General features: G+C 37.3%; 1 protein-coding gene across 4 annotated transcripts in view; it reads left to right on the top strand.

Moving 5' to 3' along the window:
* CCNY (cyclin Y) overlaps positions 1 to 19468 on the top strand; it is a 315204-nt gene that overhangs the window by 270419 nt on the left and 25317 nt on the right. For all 4 annotated transcript variants that reach the window (XM_053895290.1, XM_053895289.1, XM_053895288.1 and 1 more), the window contains 4 exons: positions 724 to 824; positions 6898 to 6933; positions 10343 to 10400; positions 10487 to 10606. In XM_053895290.1, coding sequence (XP_053751265.1) covers positions 724 to 824; positions 6898 to 6933; positions 10343 to 10400; positions 10487 to 10606 — 315 coding nt within the window. The remainder of the gene's footprint in view (positions 1 to 723; positions 825 to 6897; positions 6934 to 10342; positions 10401 to 10486; positions 10607 to 19468) is intronic.

Genomic DNA, 19468 nt, shown 5'->3' with positions numbered 1-19468 from the left:
AAATCTGTTTTCTTTACTAATACCTTTCAGAAGTAGTTCTCATTCTGAAGTGCTTCAAAGAGCTCATATTTTATACATTTGTGAAAGAATCAGTCATAAGACTGAATAGGAACCACCTGAAGGTCATCAATTGGTTGTATATTCCAAAGTATCAGAAACCGTCCCCTTTAAAATATCTTTTGCCCCTAAAAAAAGAATACTTTATTCTTTATAACTTTATTTCCTGATATTCAAGCAGATTAACCAGAAGATCTAAATTTACATTGGTTGCATTTTCCATGGCCTCCAAATCAGCTGTACCTCAAGAATAGAGAAAATGGGTACAATTGTCTCTTGCCTTGATCTTGATGCATAAAACCGGGATGTTGCCTTAATTAGAGGCTTTCACTGATGTAAAGATTAGTGTGTTTCTTTTTTTACACAGGCCCCAGGGCAGGTGATGTTTATGGACTCTCTAACACACTCTTTGATGCTTGATTGCAAGAGAATACTGTACTCCCACTGAAGGCGGCTAACAGTGCTTTTGGTGACTTGTACATGTGGAAGAACAAGGAGTTTCATTGTAGGAAGAAAGTATTTTTGTACTGTTCTTGCTGGTAGTATTAATGTTTATTGCTAAGACTTTTTTTTCTGTGGTCTGCTATCAAGTTTAAGGTGATGATGTTTCTTGGAAGAATTTTGAGCTCCATTTAATTTTCCTTCTTTGTTGCCATTGTTTTCTAGCATCCTCCAGGACAAATAGCGAGGAAATACAGCTCCTGCTCCACTATTTTCCTAGATGATAGCACAGTCAGTCAACCAAACCTCAAGTATACAATTAAATGGTGGGTATACACAGTTTTGCTTAACTGAATGCTTTTTCTACTTAACCTGATAGCTAACTGGTTGGTTGTGGGATCTGAGGGTGGTAAGATTGGGCTGGAGAAAGCCATTGACTATTGAGGAAATCTGTTTAAAAAGTAACTTTGGTAGTTAAAATGTGGGGTGTTCAAAATATTTGTGCACATTACCATTTACATAAAAGAGCAAATTTAAAAATTATTTCAAATATAGGTGAAAGCATGTATTTGATTTCTGTGTATACCTCCTACCTTCCCACTTTTTATTAAAGCCATCCTGGAGTAACTCTGCTAATATTTTACCTTTGAAATAAAGCGGGGCTTCTGTGGTCCCCTTTAAGACTTGAGGCTACAGTAGAAAGCAGGCCTGATAGTGAAAGTGTATTTGCCCAGAGTCGAGAGATCTGAGTTCTGATATTGAGTCTCTCACCAACAGGGAGGGTTTAGTAAAACCCTTCTCTTTGTAGCCTTGTTTTAAAGTGGGGTTTAAGGGAGGAAGGGGAGTCTTTGGATAAAATCCTTTCCCTTTTGGGGTTCAGTTTCCTAATTTTAAAATGGAAGATAAGAGGAAAGGAACACTGTTTTTTCTTTTATGTTTCCATTAGCATTGTGATAATCAAGACCTTTGACAGAGATCACAGAAAACCGGATGTGCTGAGGTCTGTGGTCATCAGTTCAACTGCCAAAAACCTGGGATATTTTATTTCTATATGTGCTTCAGAAATTACACATTTAACAACAGTCCAGTTTAGTGTATGATGTGTTTTAATTCCTAAATAAGAAGTATTATTTCAGTGGCTTACATTTTCAGACTTAGAAGCCCTACTCTGAGTGTGATCAATATGTGACAATAAATCACAGCCTCAGTCAGGTAGTGTTGACTGTAGCAGTCTTCTGTGGACAGCATCCACTCCAGCTGGGAGGGAGAGGTGGAAGATAGAACCACTTCAAGGCAAGCTGCCTTCTCTCCTGAAAGGTTGCATGTTTTCTAAGATCTAAGTAGAAATGTAGCTTCTTCCCTTATTACCTTGGCTTTTAAGAGCCTGATAAATGACAAGTGGGCATAAACTCACAGTCCATGATTGCAGCTGGGAAGAGGTATGCGTGTCAGAGCTCCACAGTGTGTGGCCTTCACTAAGCCACTTCCTGCCTTTGTGCCACGGCTTACTGCCAAGACATAGGAAGTACAGTATCTCTTGGAAGTATTTTCTGGAGTAAATCACTCGTGGTTGTGGAGAGGAGTGGAAAGCCCTGAAGATCTATGTACCATGTGGCTCTTGGCATCTGCACAAGTTCCAGAGAGCCCAGAACAGAAGCTGCTAACTTCTCTTTAATCCTGGGATCCTCTTCGACAGGAAGGGAGGCCAAGTGGAGCAGAGGGCACCTTTACTTTCAGGGCCAACAAGAGCTCTTGGAATTTACAAATGGATCCGACTCAGTTGCTCAACACTTTACCCTTGGGTAACTTAAAATTGCCACTGCTTGTGACATAGACAGTTAGGAGCCTAGTGGGAAAACTGGGTAGCACTTTGATATGTCAGTGTCACCCAAGTTACAAATGTGCTGCTGTGCAAATCAGTGGTTCCAACCCCTGGTTACATCCTGGAGTCACCTGGGAGCTGAAAAACATGTTGATATCAGCAGTTTAATGTCTCGCCATACAGTTCTGGTATCTGGATTTTTAATACCCTCCCTAGGAGATTGTAGTAGGTAGCCAAGGTTGAGAACTCCTGATGTAAGTAAACAGTTCCTCTCCTGTCCCCCCACCAAAGTTCCTTGAAACTTCTAAATTATAGACTAATAAATGGAGGAAAAAGAGCTGAAAAGCTGGCCCAGTTAAATAGTGGACTGTTGAAACAAAACATTCAGTGTGAATACTATGACTTCCCTGATCCAAATGACATTTCCTTTGCACTAGCTAAATGTGAAAGTTCTTCAGTCAGTAGTTCATTTATTTTAAAAAGTGCCCCCCCTTTTTTTTCAAAGTTTGTATTTTGGGGGCGCCTGGGTGGCTCAGTCGGTTAAGCGTCCGACTTTGGCTCAGGTCATGATCTCATGGTCCGTGAGTTCGAACCCCGCGTTGGGCTCTGTGCTGACAGCTCAGAGCCTGGAGCCTGTTTCGGATTCTGTGTCTCCCTCTCTCTCTGACCCTCCCCTGTTCATGCTCTGTCTCTCTCTGTCTCAAAAATAAATAAACATTAAAAAAAAATTTTTTTTTAAAAACAACAACAAAGTTTGTATTTTGGACCTCAGAGCAGGGTGGTCCCTAACTGAAGTAGGTCGATCAGAATCTTCCCTATAAATGCCTCCATCTCACTCTTGGCTGGGTTATAATCAAGGAGGTAAAAAGTAAAAAAATATTTCAGGGTGTTAGCAGGCCTGGGTGAGTTCCAGCCAGGGTCTTTGAAGGTGTAAGGAGAAAGGGATACTCGGAAGGGAGAGAAGAGTCAAAAAAGCAGGGTAGGAAGAAGCTAAATCTGAATGCCCTCCTGTTCTAAAATTGTGCCTTAAACTTATCCTGCACCTATCAAAATGAAACCCCTATTTTCCCTTTTCTGCTTTTTCTGCTTTACCTAAATCCAAGGCCTCTTCTTGGTCCCTTCCCCCCAGACATTAAAAATACCAAAACCATTAATACAGTTGAGCTTCATTATGGACACAGTGAGTATCTTTGGGCTGAAAACCAAGTATGACCTTGTTTCTTTGAGAAAATCCTTTGAATTCTAAACATCGATTTCTAACCTAAGTTTTAAGAGAAACCCCTTCTTCAAGTTGTGGGCTGCCAAAATGAACACATGTATTTACAAATTCTAGTTGAGGAGTGCATGGAGGGGTGAGTGCTGTTCTGAATGGAAAGTTGAAGTGTAAAAGTGGGAGCATTCTGTGCTCATTCTTTTCATAGGCACGATTTCTGTTTTGACAATTTGAATTTTCCCATCTTTCCCCTAAATGCCAACAGCTGTGGTATTGAATTTAGAGTTTGCTAGCCATCCCCCCCCCCCGCCCCCTCCGACACACACACCTCTGCAGCTGACCTCTGTCTCCCCTCCCGCCCCCCAGCCAGAATCCCCTACGGGGGCATTAAAGGAAAGGGTGGGGAGCAGGTGGGAGCTCCTCAGCGCTGGCAGAACCCACCACCTCTTGGTCTTCAAAGGTTTTAGGCTTGTCACATGCTTTGCTGTATTAGCTCTAGGCTCCTACAAGTACAGGGCCAACAGTCACAAATCTGTTTTGCTTGCTTGGTCAAGAAAATAGTATTTCTTTATTCCAAGCTATGTGGCAAAAGCAGTTGAGCAAACCCTTTGATCCAAACGTACTTCTGGTTTGGGTCTAGCCCATCTTTGGTGAGACCTCACCATTTTCTGAGTACGTATCAGAACTGAGTAGGTCTCTGAAGCCTAAAGCGTGGGACTGATGCAGTTTTCCACTGACTGCCCTTTGCCCCCAGCAATCACTTCGTCCAAGATGACTGACTAAACTGGCCTATGGACCTGTACTGTATGTGAATTCTGAGCTTGGTTTTCTTAATTTTGGGGATATAACCTCAGGTGGAATTTGTCCTACAGTGTGGCTCTATTTTTCATGGAGGCCTAAGGTCATGATAATGTCCAGTCTTGCAGTCGGCTCAGGAGATTTGGAAGATAGTGACCTTGGGGCCCTGAAGATTTTAACTCAGTCTGCAGAAGCAAATTATGAGATGCTTGAGATGAAATTATTGATAGGGGAGTAACCATGATAATAATGTCTTTTGTTTTGGATTTTTGTATTTGAAATAATCCTTTTGTATATTTCATTTGGTTATAATAACATCTCTGTGACGTAGGTTGAATTGTCCTAATTTTATAGATGAGGAAATGTAGGCTCTGAGAGATGAATGAACTGTAATAAATGAAGGATCCAGGTTTTAAACTAATCTTATTCTGACTTAGTCCAGGGATATTTTTCCTATGTCACACTCCACACAGAGGAGGCAAGAACCATTATCTTTTTCAAGCAATCAAAGTGACTAAACTAGTCACTGCACCAAACCCAATCATATGAAACGTCAATCTAAATCTGACATTAGATTAGAAAGCAGTCACACAGTATGACTGTTAAACGAATTAAATGATAATTTCATCCTTTTCCCTAGAGGCAACGTGTTAGAACTAAAGGGCACAAAACCATTATACTAGTCAGAAATCCTGGTATCCAGTATCTGAACCTGAATTTTTCTCATTTGTGAAATAGAGTCAATAACATCTGCTGCTTTTCATATCAAGGCTGTTAATGTATGCTTGAAAACAGTATTATTATTATTATTATTATTATTATTATTATTATTTGATTCTGAAGTCCTTTCACCCAAGTTACAATTCCTTCATTAGCCTAGATGCTCTTGAATATGTTAGGAGAAAGAGAATATATTGCCATTTGCTCATGAGGACTTTTAACATTTATCTGAATAATGTTTTTCAAAAATCATTTTGAAGGAATAGGTCTGGAGAGACATTTGGAAGACTAGAGATTTCTTGTCTATTGTCATAGGAAGTCATAGGTAAGCCACTGAGCTATTTGGAATCCAACGCTGAGTCAGCTGTGTTTAGGACTGACCCCTCTACCTCCGTGTCGTGCCTGGATGGCAGTTTCTGTGCTCCAAGTACCCAGAACACAATCTGATGCAGTCAGTTAGTGATATTCTTAGAAGCTTAAAAAATAAATTTTGGTCTCCTCAATAAATTTTAAAGTAAAACAAAAAGTAGTGGAATGATCTTGACAGCTTACAAAAAAGGAAATTTAAAAAAAAAAGTGGCCAGTTAACATGAATAACCCCACCAACTTCATAGGTGATCACAGAAACCCAAATTGAAAACAAGTACACTTTACGTTGGAGAACATTTTTTCAGAATATTCAAGGTGAGTGTCAGCAAGTATAAGGTTAAAACAGACACTGATGGGGAAATACACTGGTACATTTTTTTTTTTCTGCAAAAATACTTGTCAGTTTATGTGGAGAGCCTTCAATTATTAACGACTCTAGATTGAGTAATTCCCATTACAGAATGTTTTCTTATGGAAATAATATAGTCATAGGTTGCACAAATACTTGTCTCTGAAAATATCAGTATGGTGTTAATTATAATTACGAAATATTAGAACCAACTTAAATGTTCAATAGTAGGGGGATAGTTAATAAATTATTCAGTAACTATATAAATGGAATATAATCAGCCATTTAAAGTCCTGTTTTTAAAGCGTACTTTAATGGTAAGAAAAATATTAATGAGGACAAAAGTAGGATGTAAACCTGTTTACACATATAATTGAGAGAAATAGATATCTGCATATCTCAAGTAGTCTTCTTTGGGCAAAGGGTTTACTTTTTCTTTTTGTTTTACACTTCCTATATTTCCCAGAAGTTCTACAATATGAATATAACGCCTTTTTAATCAGAAAAGCATTATTTGAAAAAAAAATATTCAGGAGAAGGGAGTGTCTTCATTAAATTCAGATCTTTTAAAATGTTAAATAAAAATTTTAAGGTAGTGTTACAAATAGGATTTATATTACTATTTTAGCAAGTGAATGAATAAGTTAGGTGGATTGCCAAGAGGTTACTGATGTAAGAGAAAAGAACAGCAAACCACTGTGGGTGATACTCACTTTTTTCTGGTAGTTATAAATAAACCAAAAATTTTCTAAACTGGGAGGTAATAAGTTGGAAATTTCTAAAGGTGCTTGATTTGCACTACCTGTTTTTACATAGTGTCTATATTTTACAAGTGAAGAAAGCTAAAAATTTCAAGTAGAAAGAGAATTTGTTTCTAAATACCTCTTGAGGTTTTGGTGTTTCTGGAAAAGATTTAATAATTGCTGGAAATGAGTACAAGATTGATTTACTTTGAAGAATGATTTTTTTTTTTAAAGAGATTTCTTGATCAGCATTCTGCTTTAATTGGGACTTTTGAGATGGATTGTTTGACTCTTACTTAAATTTAAATATTTTATGATTAGACAGATAATATATAACATTTTGGATACGCTTATGAAACATTGAACCCTGCATTTTATTTTACAGTGTAGCTCTCGCAATATATTACCACATCAAAAACAGGTATGTGGATGATTAATTTTGTGCTAAAAACATTACACGTTATCTCCTACTATGTTTTTCTCTCTTTTTTTTCCCTATTATGTCTACTTGCTTCAGCCTTTATATTCTCTAGTCATGTTTTCTTGGAATTTCTAGAGTTAGTACAATTTATCAAAACTTCCCAGGTAAGTGCCAAACTGCTTCTCAATCAGAGGAGACCAAATGGGTGTTTGTGTTTGAAGCCAGCAAAACAGAACACATCTTGATAATGCTCAGCTTTCCTCTTCACTCTTGATTTCCTGTATAATTTGTTTAAACATTCTTTTATAAAAATTATTTTAAAAATTTACTATGTGCAACTTCAACATGAGAAAAAAATGCTTATAATTTTAAATCAGTAGAAGAAATTATGGTATAAATTTAGATATAAACTATTTTAATGTAGTAGAATCCTTCTCTCTGATATAAGTGAATCTGGAGACAATTTAGTTAATTTAAAGTCAGTTGAAACAGGAAATCATAGGAAAATCATTCTAAAAATTTACTTTAAACATCTTATCTCAACATAAAATGTGTAAAAAGTACATTCGTTGCCATATTTTTATGCAGCGTCAAAACTTTTGCTTTGAGTCTGGGGCGTTGGTTAGAGTACCAAAGTGACTTTATTTTATAAGCCACACCTGTAATTCATCCTTTCCATATTTTTTTTAGTCAATAGTGACAAAACTTAAGACATTTCTAAAATAATTTGAGTGTAGACTCTTTCAGGTTATGACCACACATAATCTACAACAAATTTATTTTTAGTGATAACTTTTTATTGGGTGTTTCCAAAGCATTCCTTCTTTATTTTCAGAAGAACAAAGCCACTCTCATTGCAGTCATATTTCATTGATTGATATATAACATTTTCATATGTTACATGAATATAACAAGTACAACTGGTGTGAACCAATTCTGGGAACAAGCACAGCCACCTCATGGTTAGCATGGCTCTCAGTGAGGGGAGCCACATCATCGTCAGTCTGCTTTACAAAGGGGACATTGGAGAGTTGTGGTAAGTCAGAGAAGTGGAGCTTTCATGACAGAGCATCTAATGAATGAACAATGTTATGGGAAAACACAAATACCTGGAAGCAAACCCTTGGAAAGGTGTTCTCTGCAGTGACCTTTCTCAGTACTGTAATTGTGACTCCCAAGTTCTTTCTGGTGCTTGAGAATTTTGGATGTAAGAACTTAGAAAATGGAGCATAGTGGAACTTTGAACCTTGCCCAGAATAACTTATCAGTGAAAGTACAGATTTGGTCTTGCTGCCTGTTTCTAAGATAACAATTCAGACTTTTAAACATTTAAGTCTTACATAACATTATAATACCACTAGTGAAACTTGAATGTGTTCTCAAACCACTTTTGCATTAGCATCTCTCTGTCAGTGATTTCTCAGTTCTTAGACTGTTGTGCATCTCAAAGTTAATTTGTAGCCACAACTGAAAGTAATAAGAACCATCTTTATTAAGCATTTACTCTGGCTACCCTGGTTGCTATTTATATGCATTATCTCATTTAGTTTATAAAACAGTTCCGTGAGGTTATACTGATATTATCTCCATTTATCTTAGTAAAGAAACTAAGGCACAGAGAAATAATTTGCTTAAGAGTACAAAGCTAATAAATTGGGGAATTGGGGATTGAACCTAAGCAATATACTGAGACCTTAAATCGTATAATCTACTGGGGTAATGGTGATAAAATGGAACAAAAGTTAGTGAGTAGAAGTGGAGAAAATCCAACTAAAAAAAGTGAGCGTTTGTGAACAGGCATGATAAGCCCACAGATTGTAACCTGAAGGCCTTTGGAAAGAGGCGGCATGACTATGCAGACTTTTTCCTGATAAATCATATTGGGCTAACCTCTGGAACTGGTGATAGATCCAGTAGCTTGATTGAGAGGGTGCTGCTCAGCTGGGATACATAGCTTTCAATGAAAGTGAGAGGAAAATCCATTTTCTCAGAGGAGTCAGTTTTTTTCCCAGAGTCATTTTAGCTTAAATTCTTATTCCTTATTTTATATTTTTGATCCTATATTTTCATTTTTAAAGTTACTTCTGGTGAATATTTCTCTAGAATGCTGAATAGCTTTTTAGGGTCTCTCATTCATCAGAAATATTGAACAGGAGTGAACTGCCCAAGGAAATGGGATGCAGGGCCAGGCTTTGTCACACAGCCCCTTGAAGATCTTGCAGAGGCTGTTAGTGAGATGAGGGACCAGCTGATTCTTACTCGCCGGGTCGTTATAAAAGAAGTGTAACTGGGTGCACCCAGAAGGAGCTGTCTTTATGTTTTCAGACCCTGTTAGCAAGTCCTGCCTAGTTGAACCTTTCTTTTACTTAGGCTTATCTAAATCTTTGTTGCCTGTCTTCCTGTAGGCTAGTGAAAATGAGCACAGGTATGAATGCCCAAAGCTTTAAAAATAATTTCTGTTGTGTAAACATAGTAATGAAAACAGAGTTGTTCTGTTAAGCTCTTTCTTTCTGTTTTTATACAGACAGTAAATTTGTAGAGCAGAAATAGTGTTTGTAGTGTTTGCTACAAAGGGTATATGTTAGGGACAGGTCTGTACCCTTCTGATATTCACAAGCCTAATCAGCATTGGAAGCACAGACTGTGGGAATTATATGATGTTACTAAAAGCAATGGTTTCCAAATTTGATTTTTAAAGAATAGTTTTTAGGCCGAAGGCAAGTGACATAAAACAGATGAAAGGAGAGCTGTTGCTGGTGAAGTATGGTTGGTGTCTACAGAGCCCCGCTCAAAACACTGTGCCTACAGGGAAAGCCATCACTTTAAATGGCATTTACTGGCCCTGGTAACAACGAGCCATTCTTTTATAGGTTTATAGGTTACTGAATTAAGCTTTTCTACATGTCACCTCTTGTTTTTCAATGTAAAATTTTGAAACTCTTAATTAACAAAGTGTTTAAAGTTGCATGTTGTGAAAACTTCAAATTAGTTTCTAGGACACACTGAATGTTCATTTTTGCCCTTGAACTTCTTTCCTATCAACTACAACATAGTAATGGTTTAAGCATATCCATCAGCCTTTGCTCAGAAAGAAGATGTTTAAAGAAGTTTATCACTTGCTTAGATTTGGTTCATTTGAAAACTCAGAAAATGAAAATCTCGATTTTTTTACCTTAGGTTAATTCAATTAAATGTGGTTCATAACCTTTATTTCATAGACTGCTCAAACAAAAATGATTAAATATTGTACATAAGAAAAATTATTGCTCATGGGTAGCCAATAGCATCTCCTACATTTAACACTGACATCAGTTTCTTAAAACATACTAAGTCAAAATATTTTTTTATTTTATTTTGAATGACATTCTTATAGAAAGTAAACTCCATTTTCTTTTATTTTCCCTACCAGGGACCCAGATGGAAGGATGCTCTTAGATATTTTTGATGAAAACCTTCACCCTCTTTCGGTAATCTCCACCTTCTGATGTTGTTTAATTATTTCTCTTTTGTTTTTATTGGGTGGCCAGTCATCTGAAAACATTTCCTTCCCCAGAAATCCGAAGTGCCACCAGATTATGACAAACACAACCCAGAGCAGAAGCAGATTTACCGGTTTGTTCGGACACTGTTCAGTGCTGCTCAGCTGACGGCTGAATGTGCCATTGTCACCCTGGTGAGTGCCTTCACGATGACACAGCCATTCTGTAGTCCACTGGGGTGGGGTGCAAGCAGGGGATCTCACCAGGTGCCCTAGGGAAACCACATCTTTGCCTTCAAGATTGTCTTTTTTTTTTTTTTCTGGGAGAGTAGAGAATGGATCTCCCAATAGAGGGAGTGAAGTCTGTTCCACAGTCCCCACCTAAAGTCAGTGGTAAAATCACCTTCAGAGCCAGTAAATGTCAAAATGTTAAATGCAGGTAAGTAAAACCTTGGGCTAAAGAGAAATAAGAACTAAAGCCACTCACTTCCTGCTAACATCCAGATTTCCTGTTGTTGATTCCCTACAAAGGTTTTAATGACATGAATTAGAGATGAAGAACATATACATCCTATATGAATGCCTGCTATATATTACTGTCTTCTCTTTTGTGATTTTTGTGATAATAATGCATCTGTAAGATATTCAAAGACAACTTGGAGATAATCTGCACTTTAAGACTCAAATAAGAGATAAATATCTATATTCTTACTTAGATTCTTAAAACTTTAGGGGCTATTTAGGTCAGCTCTCATTTGGGAAATAGATTTGACAGTGGAACCCATTCTCACTGACCTTTATGTTGTGTGCAACTCAGATAAGAAGTTAGCTCTGCCTGTGAATGAGCCATACCAGAGGAAGATCAGAATGCCATTCCCTGTTGTTTCTGAGAAGAGATTATTGTCTAATAGAAAGTTTGCAGGCCACCCAAGGACCTTTTGTATCTCTGCCACACTAAGAGCTTTGTGCCCTTCAGCTAATTCAACAGTAAACCTGTTTGTTTATTCATTCATTTGTTCATCCATTTGTTTGTTCACTCTTTCTCTCACTAAACTTGCCACCTACTGGGTAAAACAGACATTCATTAAGTAATTGCTGGGTGATTTAGAATGATTCTACGTTCTTCTGTCATATCTGAGAAGTATATTTATTGCTTAGCCTTCTTCCTCCAAAGGATTTCAAGTTCTTAAAAAACAAACTGCAGGGAAACAGGGTTGAAATTGTTGAAAAGGGAAATGACGATGAAGAGAAAAGATGGGTAGGAAAACCAGATGAAACCATGGATGAGATTAGTACTAAACTTCATACCATGAAAAAGATTTATCTTGAAGCTGCTGAGATGGAATGTGGTGGGCATATTTTACCTTTAATTCCTACGAAAATTATGGCCTGACTCTGACTCGATTGTTAAGAGAAGGCTAGTGTCCTGTGGAGGACACAGGACTGAGATCTTAATCCCTGCCGCTTCCCCAGTTTCAGCCCAGATGTTGAGAGAACATCTAAAGTGTTCTCCCCCAGAGGGTCATGGGGACAATTGGTTAGTTCATGTCTTTAGAGTACTGTAGGAGTGGTACATTTTTATTGGTAATTGTAACTACTGACATCTTCACTCGTCCGGATAGATAAACTGGTGGCTTAGCAGGAGATTAGCTTGTACTGGGGTCTTGATAGCTACAGTTCAAAGATGAGCAGCTTTGGGGTCCCACATAGTGGGCACAGCACTGCAGACTGATTCTCTTGTGACTGAGAGTCAGCCTGCACACCTGTGGGCAGAAGGCAGATAGATGCATGCTCTGGGCAAGACCCTTGTATGATAATTCTTCCTTTCTTTGTGTCCCTTGGAATTAGAAGTAGCCATTTAGAACAGGTTCAGTCTAGAGTTGACAGAGATGCATTAATCTCTACTTTTCTCCTGGGCATTCTCTTGGCATCTTGGCATGCCACCCAGGAGGAGGTGGGTGGTAGGGGAAGGACAATAGTTCTCTCTGGTCCTGCTGCCCACGAAGAACAGAACTGCAGCCTCCCTGTGGTAAGAGAGCTTCCAGGACCTTCAAATACCCAGAATGGAGTTATAACTTGAAGCAGATATTTCATAGCTTCATTAACAATAACTAAATATCACTGAATATATTTTTTAGCTTTGCAGAATATTCTAAAAGCTATGATATGTGTTATTGATACTGACACATTTTAAAAAAGAGGTTGAGGTAATTAATATTGCACCTTGATGATCTCTAATGTTTTCACATAAGGGCACTGTGTAATATTCTCAACAACAGCTGTGGAAAGCTGGGGTTGGGTAGAAGGCTATGGTGCCCAACTGCCCCTCCATACAGCCCATCCTTTCCCTCAGGACTTATTGCAGCTGGGTTATACTTAGAGCCATGAACAATCTTTTCAGTCCCCTGTGTGGTACCTGGATAACAAACCATAGCTCCCTGTCTAAGCCAAGGATTTTGATTATGAGGATGAGAAGCCCACACAAAGAGGCTAAGGCAGGAGATTTATTGGAAGGCTCAGGAGTCCCATACATGCCTGTCCTCACCCTATAATGAGATCAACAGCAGGTTCCTTTCTCTGGGGCTGTCTCTTCTTGCCTCTGCTCCACCCTTTGGGTCTACCAGTACTAAATTCCAGGCTGCCTTCTGTTCAGATGGATGTGGCCGGGAAGTAGCTGGCCTAACCCTGACTCTCCGTCACTTTTTCACTTAAGGCCCAACACTGGCTAATTGAACCTCTGGTGTTTAGTTTAGATTTTGGAGAGGGGATGAATTTTGATGGCCTTCCTCAGTGATTGGCTCAGTTCCTTTGAAAGGGGCCCAGGGCTCTGTCCTGAGCCATTGTTTTTCTCACTGTGTACTTTCCTTTGCTCAAAATCTCTGGTGCTTCCCCATCTTTCTCTGAGGATGACAAAGAGAAGGCCCTTACATGACCTGTAGCAAGATTAGGCCACCTCTCATCTCAGCTCAGCTGCTACCACTCTTCCATCTGGGCCTCTTGGTCTTTCCTGCACATACCAGTACTTGCCTTGGGACTTGGGCACGTGACACCATCTGGGCCTAGAATCCTCTTTGAAGGATGTGCACGTGGTGCCTCCCTGCCTTTCTTCAAGTCTTTGCTCAAAGGGTAGTTCTATAACCTGCTTCCTCGCCCCCCACATTCCCTTCTCATCATTTCCTGCTTTCTTTTTCTTCATAGCACTTCTCACCAGTTAACATTCTTTAGGTTTTACTCATTTATCTTATTTTGTTTGTAAGTTTTATGATTAAGATTTTTTAAAAAATCTTTTTGTCTTTCTTGTTCACTACAATATGACCAGCATCTGGAACACAGCCAGGTACCTAATAAATATTTATTAAATGTCAGAGTAAGTATAGTAATAACTACCTACTGCTGAAGTAAATAAAAGTGGTATTGATGTACCTCACACTTTGCCTGAAACACGGGGAGCATTCAGTAGCTATTTGCTGTAGTCTTCCCGTACCCCGGGCGTTTTATAACTTTAACTCCTATTCTGCTGTTTCACTGCTTACGTTATTTAGGTAAGCTTTCTGGAGGGAGGGTGGCAAAGTCTTTAGCTCTGGAGACATTACCCAGCCAAGCCCCTGACTGAGTGTTGTCTACAAGAATGGTTCTATCTAGAGAGTGGCAGTGATGGGTTATGGGAGGGAGAGAGGAAGCCATTTGGAGAAATGTCTATTCAGATTCTTTGCCCATTTTTAAATTGGATTGTCTTTGTATTAGTGAATTCTAAGAGTTCTTTATATGTTCTGGCTTACAAGTCCCTTGTCATGTAATGATTCACAAGTATTTTCTCCTATTGTTGTCATTTCACTTTCTTAAAGGTATCATTTACAACATAGGTTTTCATTTTCATAAAGCCCAATTTATATATATATTTTTGTTTTATCTTTTGTGCTTTTGGTGTTGTATCTAAGACATCATTGAAGAGCTCAGGGTGATATGATTTACTCCTGTATTTTCTTTTAGGAGTTACGTGATTTTAAGGCTTACATTTAGGTATATGATCCATTTTTAACTCGTTTTTGTGAGGTAGGGGTCCAAATTCATTCTTTTGCTGTGGATATCTAGTTTTCCCCTTGCCATTTGTTGAATTCCACTTTCCTTGTTGAATTGTTTTGTCACTGTTGTCAAAAATCAGTCATAAATGTGCAAGTTTATTTCTGGAGTTTCAGTTTTATTCCATTGATCTGTATTTCCTTATGTCCATACCACACTGTCTTGATTACCATACCTTTGTAGTTGAAGTCAGAAAGTAAGACTCTCCCAACTATGTACTTCTCCTTCAAGATTTTTTGGGCTGTTCTGTGACCCTTACATTTCCATATGAATTTTAAAGTTAGCTTGTTAAGTTTCCGCAAAACAAACAAACAAAACCATCTAGGGTTTTGACAGGGACTGCATTGAATGCATAGATCAATTTGGGAAATATTTTAGGCCAACACTAGCAAGTCTTACTATCCATGAACATGGGGTGTCTTTTCATTTAGATTTTCTTCAGTTTCATTCACCAGTTTTATAGTTTTCAGTGCATAAGTCTTATACTTTATTTAATTTATTCCTAGGTATTTAATGCTGTTTCATGCAATTCCTAAGTAGAATTGTTTTCTTAATTTCATTTTCAGATTGTTTGTTGGTAGTGTATAGAAATAGAATTTAATTTTGTAAATTGATCTTATATCCTCCCACAATGTTGGACTTATTTTAGTTCTAACAGTGTTTTATTAGATTCCTTAGAATTTTATACACGCAAGATCATGTCATTTGCAAACTTTACTTCTTCTGTTCTAGGCTGGATGCTTTTTATTCGTTTTTCTGGCATATTTGCCTTGGCTAGACCTCTAGCTTATTGTTGAATAAAAGTGGTGAGAGTGCACATCCTTGTTTTATTCATGACCTAACAGGGAAAGGGAAAGCTTTCAGTCTTTTTCTGTTAAATACGATGTTATTTTCATAGATGCTTTTTGTCAAATTGAGGAAGTTCCCTTCTGTTCCTAATTTTGTGGAGTGTTTTTTTTCTTAAAAGAGTATTTTCTTAAAAGAGTATTTGATTCTGTCAGATGCTTTTTCTGCATGTACTGAGATCATGTGGTTTTTGTTCTTTATTGATATGTTAAAATCAACCTTGCATTCTTGGGATAGATTATCCCACTTGGTTGTGGTATACAATTATTTTTATGTGTTGCTGGATTTGCTTTGCTGGTATTTTGTTGAGGATTTTTTCATCTCTATTTGTAGGAAGCATTCCTTCTTCTGTTTTTCTGAAGAGTTTGAGGTTTGGTATGAATTCTTATTTCAGTGTTTGTTAGAATTCACCACTGAAGTCATTGGTCAGGATTTTTCTTTCTTGGAAGTTTTTATATTAGGAATTCCATCTCTTTCCTTATAGGTCTGTTCCAGTTAACCTATTTCTTCTTCAGTCAGTTTGTGTCTTTCTAGGAATTTGTTTCATAACTTAATCCAATTTGTTGGATAACAGTTGTGTATAGTATTCTCTTAAAATTCTTTTTAGTTCTGTAAAATCTGTCGTAATGCCTCATTTTGTTTCTGCTTTTACTAATTTCAGTCTTCTTTTTTTCTTGGTTGGTCTGACTAAAGGTTTATCAATTTTAGTGATCTTTCTTTTTTAAAAATTTTTTTTTTTTTTAACGTTTATTTATTTTTGAGACAGAGAGAGACAGAGCATGAACAGGGGAGGGGTAGAGAGAGAGGGAGACACAGAATCTGAAACAGGCTCCAGGCTCTGAGCTGTCAGCACAGGGCCCGATGCGGGGCTCAAACTCACGGACGGCGAGATCGTGACCTGAGCCGAAGTCGGCCACTTAACTGACTGAGCCACCCAGGCGCCCCTTTAGTGATCTTTCTAAAGAACCAACATTCAGTTTTATTGATTTTCTATTTTTCTATTCTCCATTTCATTTATTTCCTCTCTATATTAATTCCTTCCTACTGCTTGCTTTAGTTTTAGTTTGCTCTTCTTCTTTTTCTTCTAGTTTCTTACAGATATTATTTAGAAATCAATTGTATATTATTTCACTTGGTAGAGAATTAAAATACCCAAGTGGGAGTTAACCAAAGAAATTATAGCTTATGGTGGAAGGTTAGTTATTGATTTGAGATACTCCTTTTTTAATATAGGAATTTAATAAATTTCCCTCTAAGCTTCATTGCATATATTTTGGTATGTTGTTTGGTATGTTAATTTTTATAGATATATTTTCTTGAGTAAGGTTTTATTTCAGATATATAGAAAAATTGTGAAGATAGTACAGAGTTCCCATATATCTCACACCCAGTTTATTACATCTATAATATTATATAACATCCAGAAACATTATTGGCTTAATATTTGTATGATATTTTGTTCCAGTTAAGGAGCTGATACTGAAACATTATTAACTAAAGTTCGTGCTTTATTCAGAGTTCCTTAGTTTTTACCCATTGTCCCTTTTCTTTTCCAGGATCGCATCCAGAATACCACAGTACATTCAGTTGTCATGTCTCCTTAGGCTCCTCTTGTCTGTAATTATTTCTCAGATTTTCCTTGTTCTTTTTTTTTTAAGTTTTTATTTTAATTCCAGTTAATTAATTTACGGTATTATAGTGGTTTCAGGTGTACAATATAGTGATTCAGCAATTCCATACATCATTAAGTGCTCATCATGGTAGGTGCACTCCTTAATCCCCATCACCTGTTTCACCCAGCACCCCTCCTCTGTGGGAACCATCAGTTTGTTCTCTATAATTAAGAGTCTGTTTCTTGGTTTGTCTCTCTCTTTTTTCCCTTTGCTCATTTGTTTTGTTTCTTAAATTCCACATATAAGTGGAATCATATGGTATTTGTCTTTTTCTGACTGACTTATTTTGCTTAGCATTATACTCTTAGGCTCCATCCATGTTATTGCAAAGGGCAAGATTTCATTCTTTTTTATGGCTGAATAATATCTCATTGTATACACACACACATATACATGCAATATATATATGTATACATGCAATACACATATATATATGCCATATATATATATATATATATACACACACACACACATACATACACACACACACACACACACACACGACATCATCTTTATTCATTCATCAATCAAGGGGCACTAGGCTGCTTCCACAATTTGGCTATTGTAAATAATGCTGCAATAAAGTTTGGGGCGCATGTATCCCTTTGAATTAGTGTTTTGTATGCTTTGGGTATGCAGTAGCGTGATGGCAGGATCATAGGGTATTTCTAGTTTTAACACTTTGAGGAACCTCTATACTGTTTTCCACATCGGCTGAACCAGTTTGCATTCCCACCAACAAGCGCATGAGTGTTCCTTTTTCTCTACATCCTTGCCAACACCTGTTGATTCCGGTATTGTTGATTTCAGCTATTCTGACAGGTTTAAGTTGGTACCTCAATGCGGCTTTGGTTTGCATTTCCCTGATGGTAGGTGATGATGAGCATCTTTTCATGTGTCTATTGGCCATCTGTATGTCTTTTTTGGAGAAATGTCTGTTCATGTTTTCTCTCCATTTTTTAATTGGAGTATTTGGTTTTGGGTTTGAAGTTTTTCTAAGTTCTTTATATACTTTTGATACTAACCCTTTATCAGATATGCCACTTGCAAATATTTTCTCCCATTGTATAGGTTGCCTTTTAGTTTTGTTGATAGTTTCCTTTACTGTGTGGAAGCTTTTTATTTTGATGTAGTCCCAAGAGTTTATTTTTGGTTTTGTTTTCCTTGCCTCAGGAGTCATATCTTAAAAAAAAAAAAAAAAAAAAAAAAAAGAATTGCTATGCCTGATGTGAAAGAAGTTACTGTCTGTGTTCTCTTGTAAGATTTTTACGGTTTTAGGTCTTTAATACATTTTGAGTTTATTTTTGTGTATGGTGTAAGAAAGTGGCCCCGTTTCATTCTTTTGCATGTGGTTGTCCAGCTTCCTAACACCATTTATTGGAGAGACTGTCTTTTTCCCACTGCATATTCTTTCCTGCTTTGTTGAAGATTAATTGACCATATAATTGTGGGTTTATTTCTGGGTCTTCTGTTCTGTTGATCTATGTGTCTTTGTGTGTGTGTGTGTGCCAGTACCATGCTGTTTTGATTACTACAGCTTTGTAATATAACTTGGAGTCTAGAATTGTGATGCCTCCACCTTTACTCTTTTTTTCCACGATTGCTTTGGCTATTTGGGGTCTTCTGTGTTTCCATACAAATTTTAGGATTGTTTGTTCTAGTTCTGTGAAAAATGCTGTTGATATTTTGATAGGGACTGCATTAAATATGTAAATTGCTTTGGATAGTATAGACATGTAACAATATTTGTTCTTGCAACCATGAGCATGGAATGTCTTCCCATTTCTTTGTGTCGTCTTCAGTTTCTTTCATTTCTTCAGTTTCTTTATAGTTTTCAGAGTAGGGGTATTTTACCTCTTTGGATAGGTTTATTCCTGGGTATCTTACTATTTTTGGTGCAGTTGTAAATGGGATTTTTAATTTCTCTTTCTGCTGGTTCCTTCTTGGTATGTAGAAATACAATACAAATTTCTGTACATTGATTTTGTACCCTGTGGCTTTACTGAATTTGTTTATCAGTTCTAGCAGTTTTTTGGTGGAGTCTTTGAGGTTTTTTGTATATAGATAGTATCATGTCATCTGCAAATAGTGTAAGTTTTACTTCTTCCTTACTGATTTGGATGCCTTTTATTTCTTTTTGTTGTCTGATTGCTGTGGCTAGTACTTCTAGTACTATGTAGAATAAACATGAGAATGATGTCCTTGTTTTTTACCTGACCTTAGGGGAAAAGCTGAGGGTGATGTTAGCTGCAGGTTTTTCATATATGGTCTTCGTTATGTTGAGGTTTGTTGAGGGTTTTTAATCATGACTTGAAATGATCATTTAAGTTTTATCCTTCCTTTTGCTAATGTAATGTGTCACATTGATTGATGTGCAAATATTGAACTACCCTTGCTTCCCAGGAATAAATATCACTTGATTGTGGTGAGTGATTTTTTTAATGTATTGTTGGATTTA

Source organism: Panthera pardus, unplaced genomic scaffold (genome assembly GCF_024362965.1).
Source record: "Panthera pardus isolate Hobbes unplaced genomic scaffold, ASM2436296v1 HiC_scaffold_6, whole genome shotgun sequence".
Taxonomy (NCBI): domain Eukaryota; kingdom Metazoa; phylum Chordata; class Mammalia; order Carnivora; family Felidae; genus Panthera; species Panthera pardus.
Note: the sequence above shows the minus strand (reverse complement) of the source record. Positions and strands in the feature narration are given on the sequence as shown.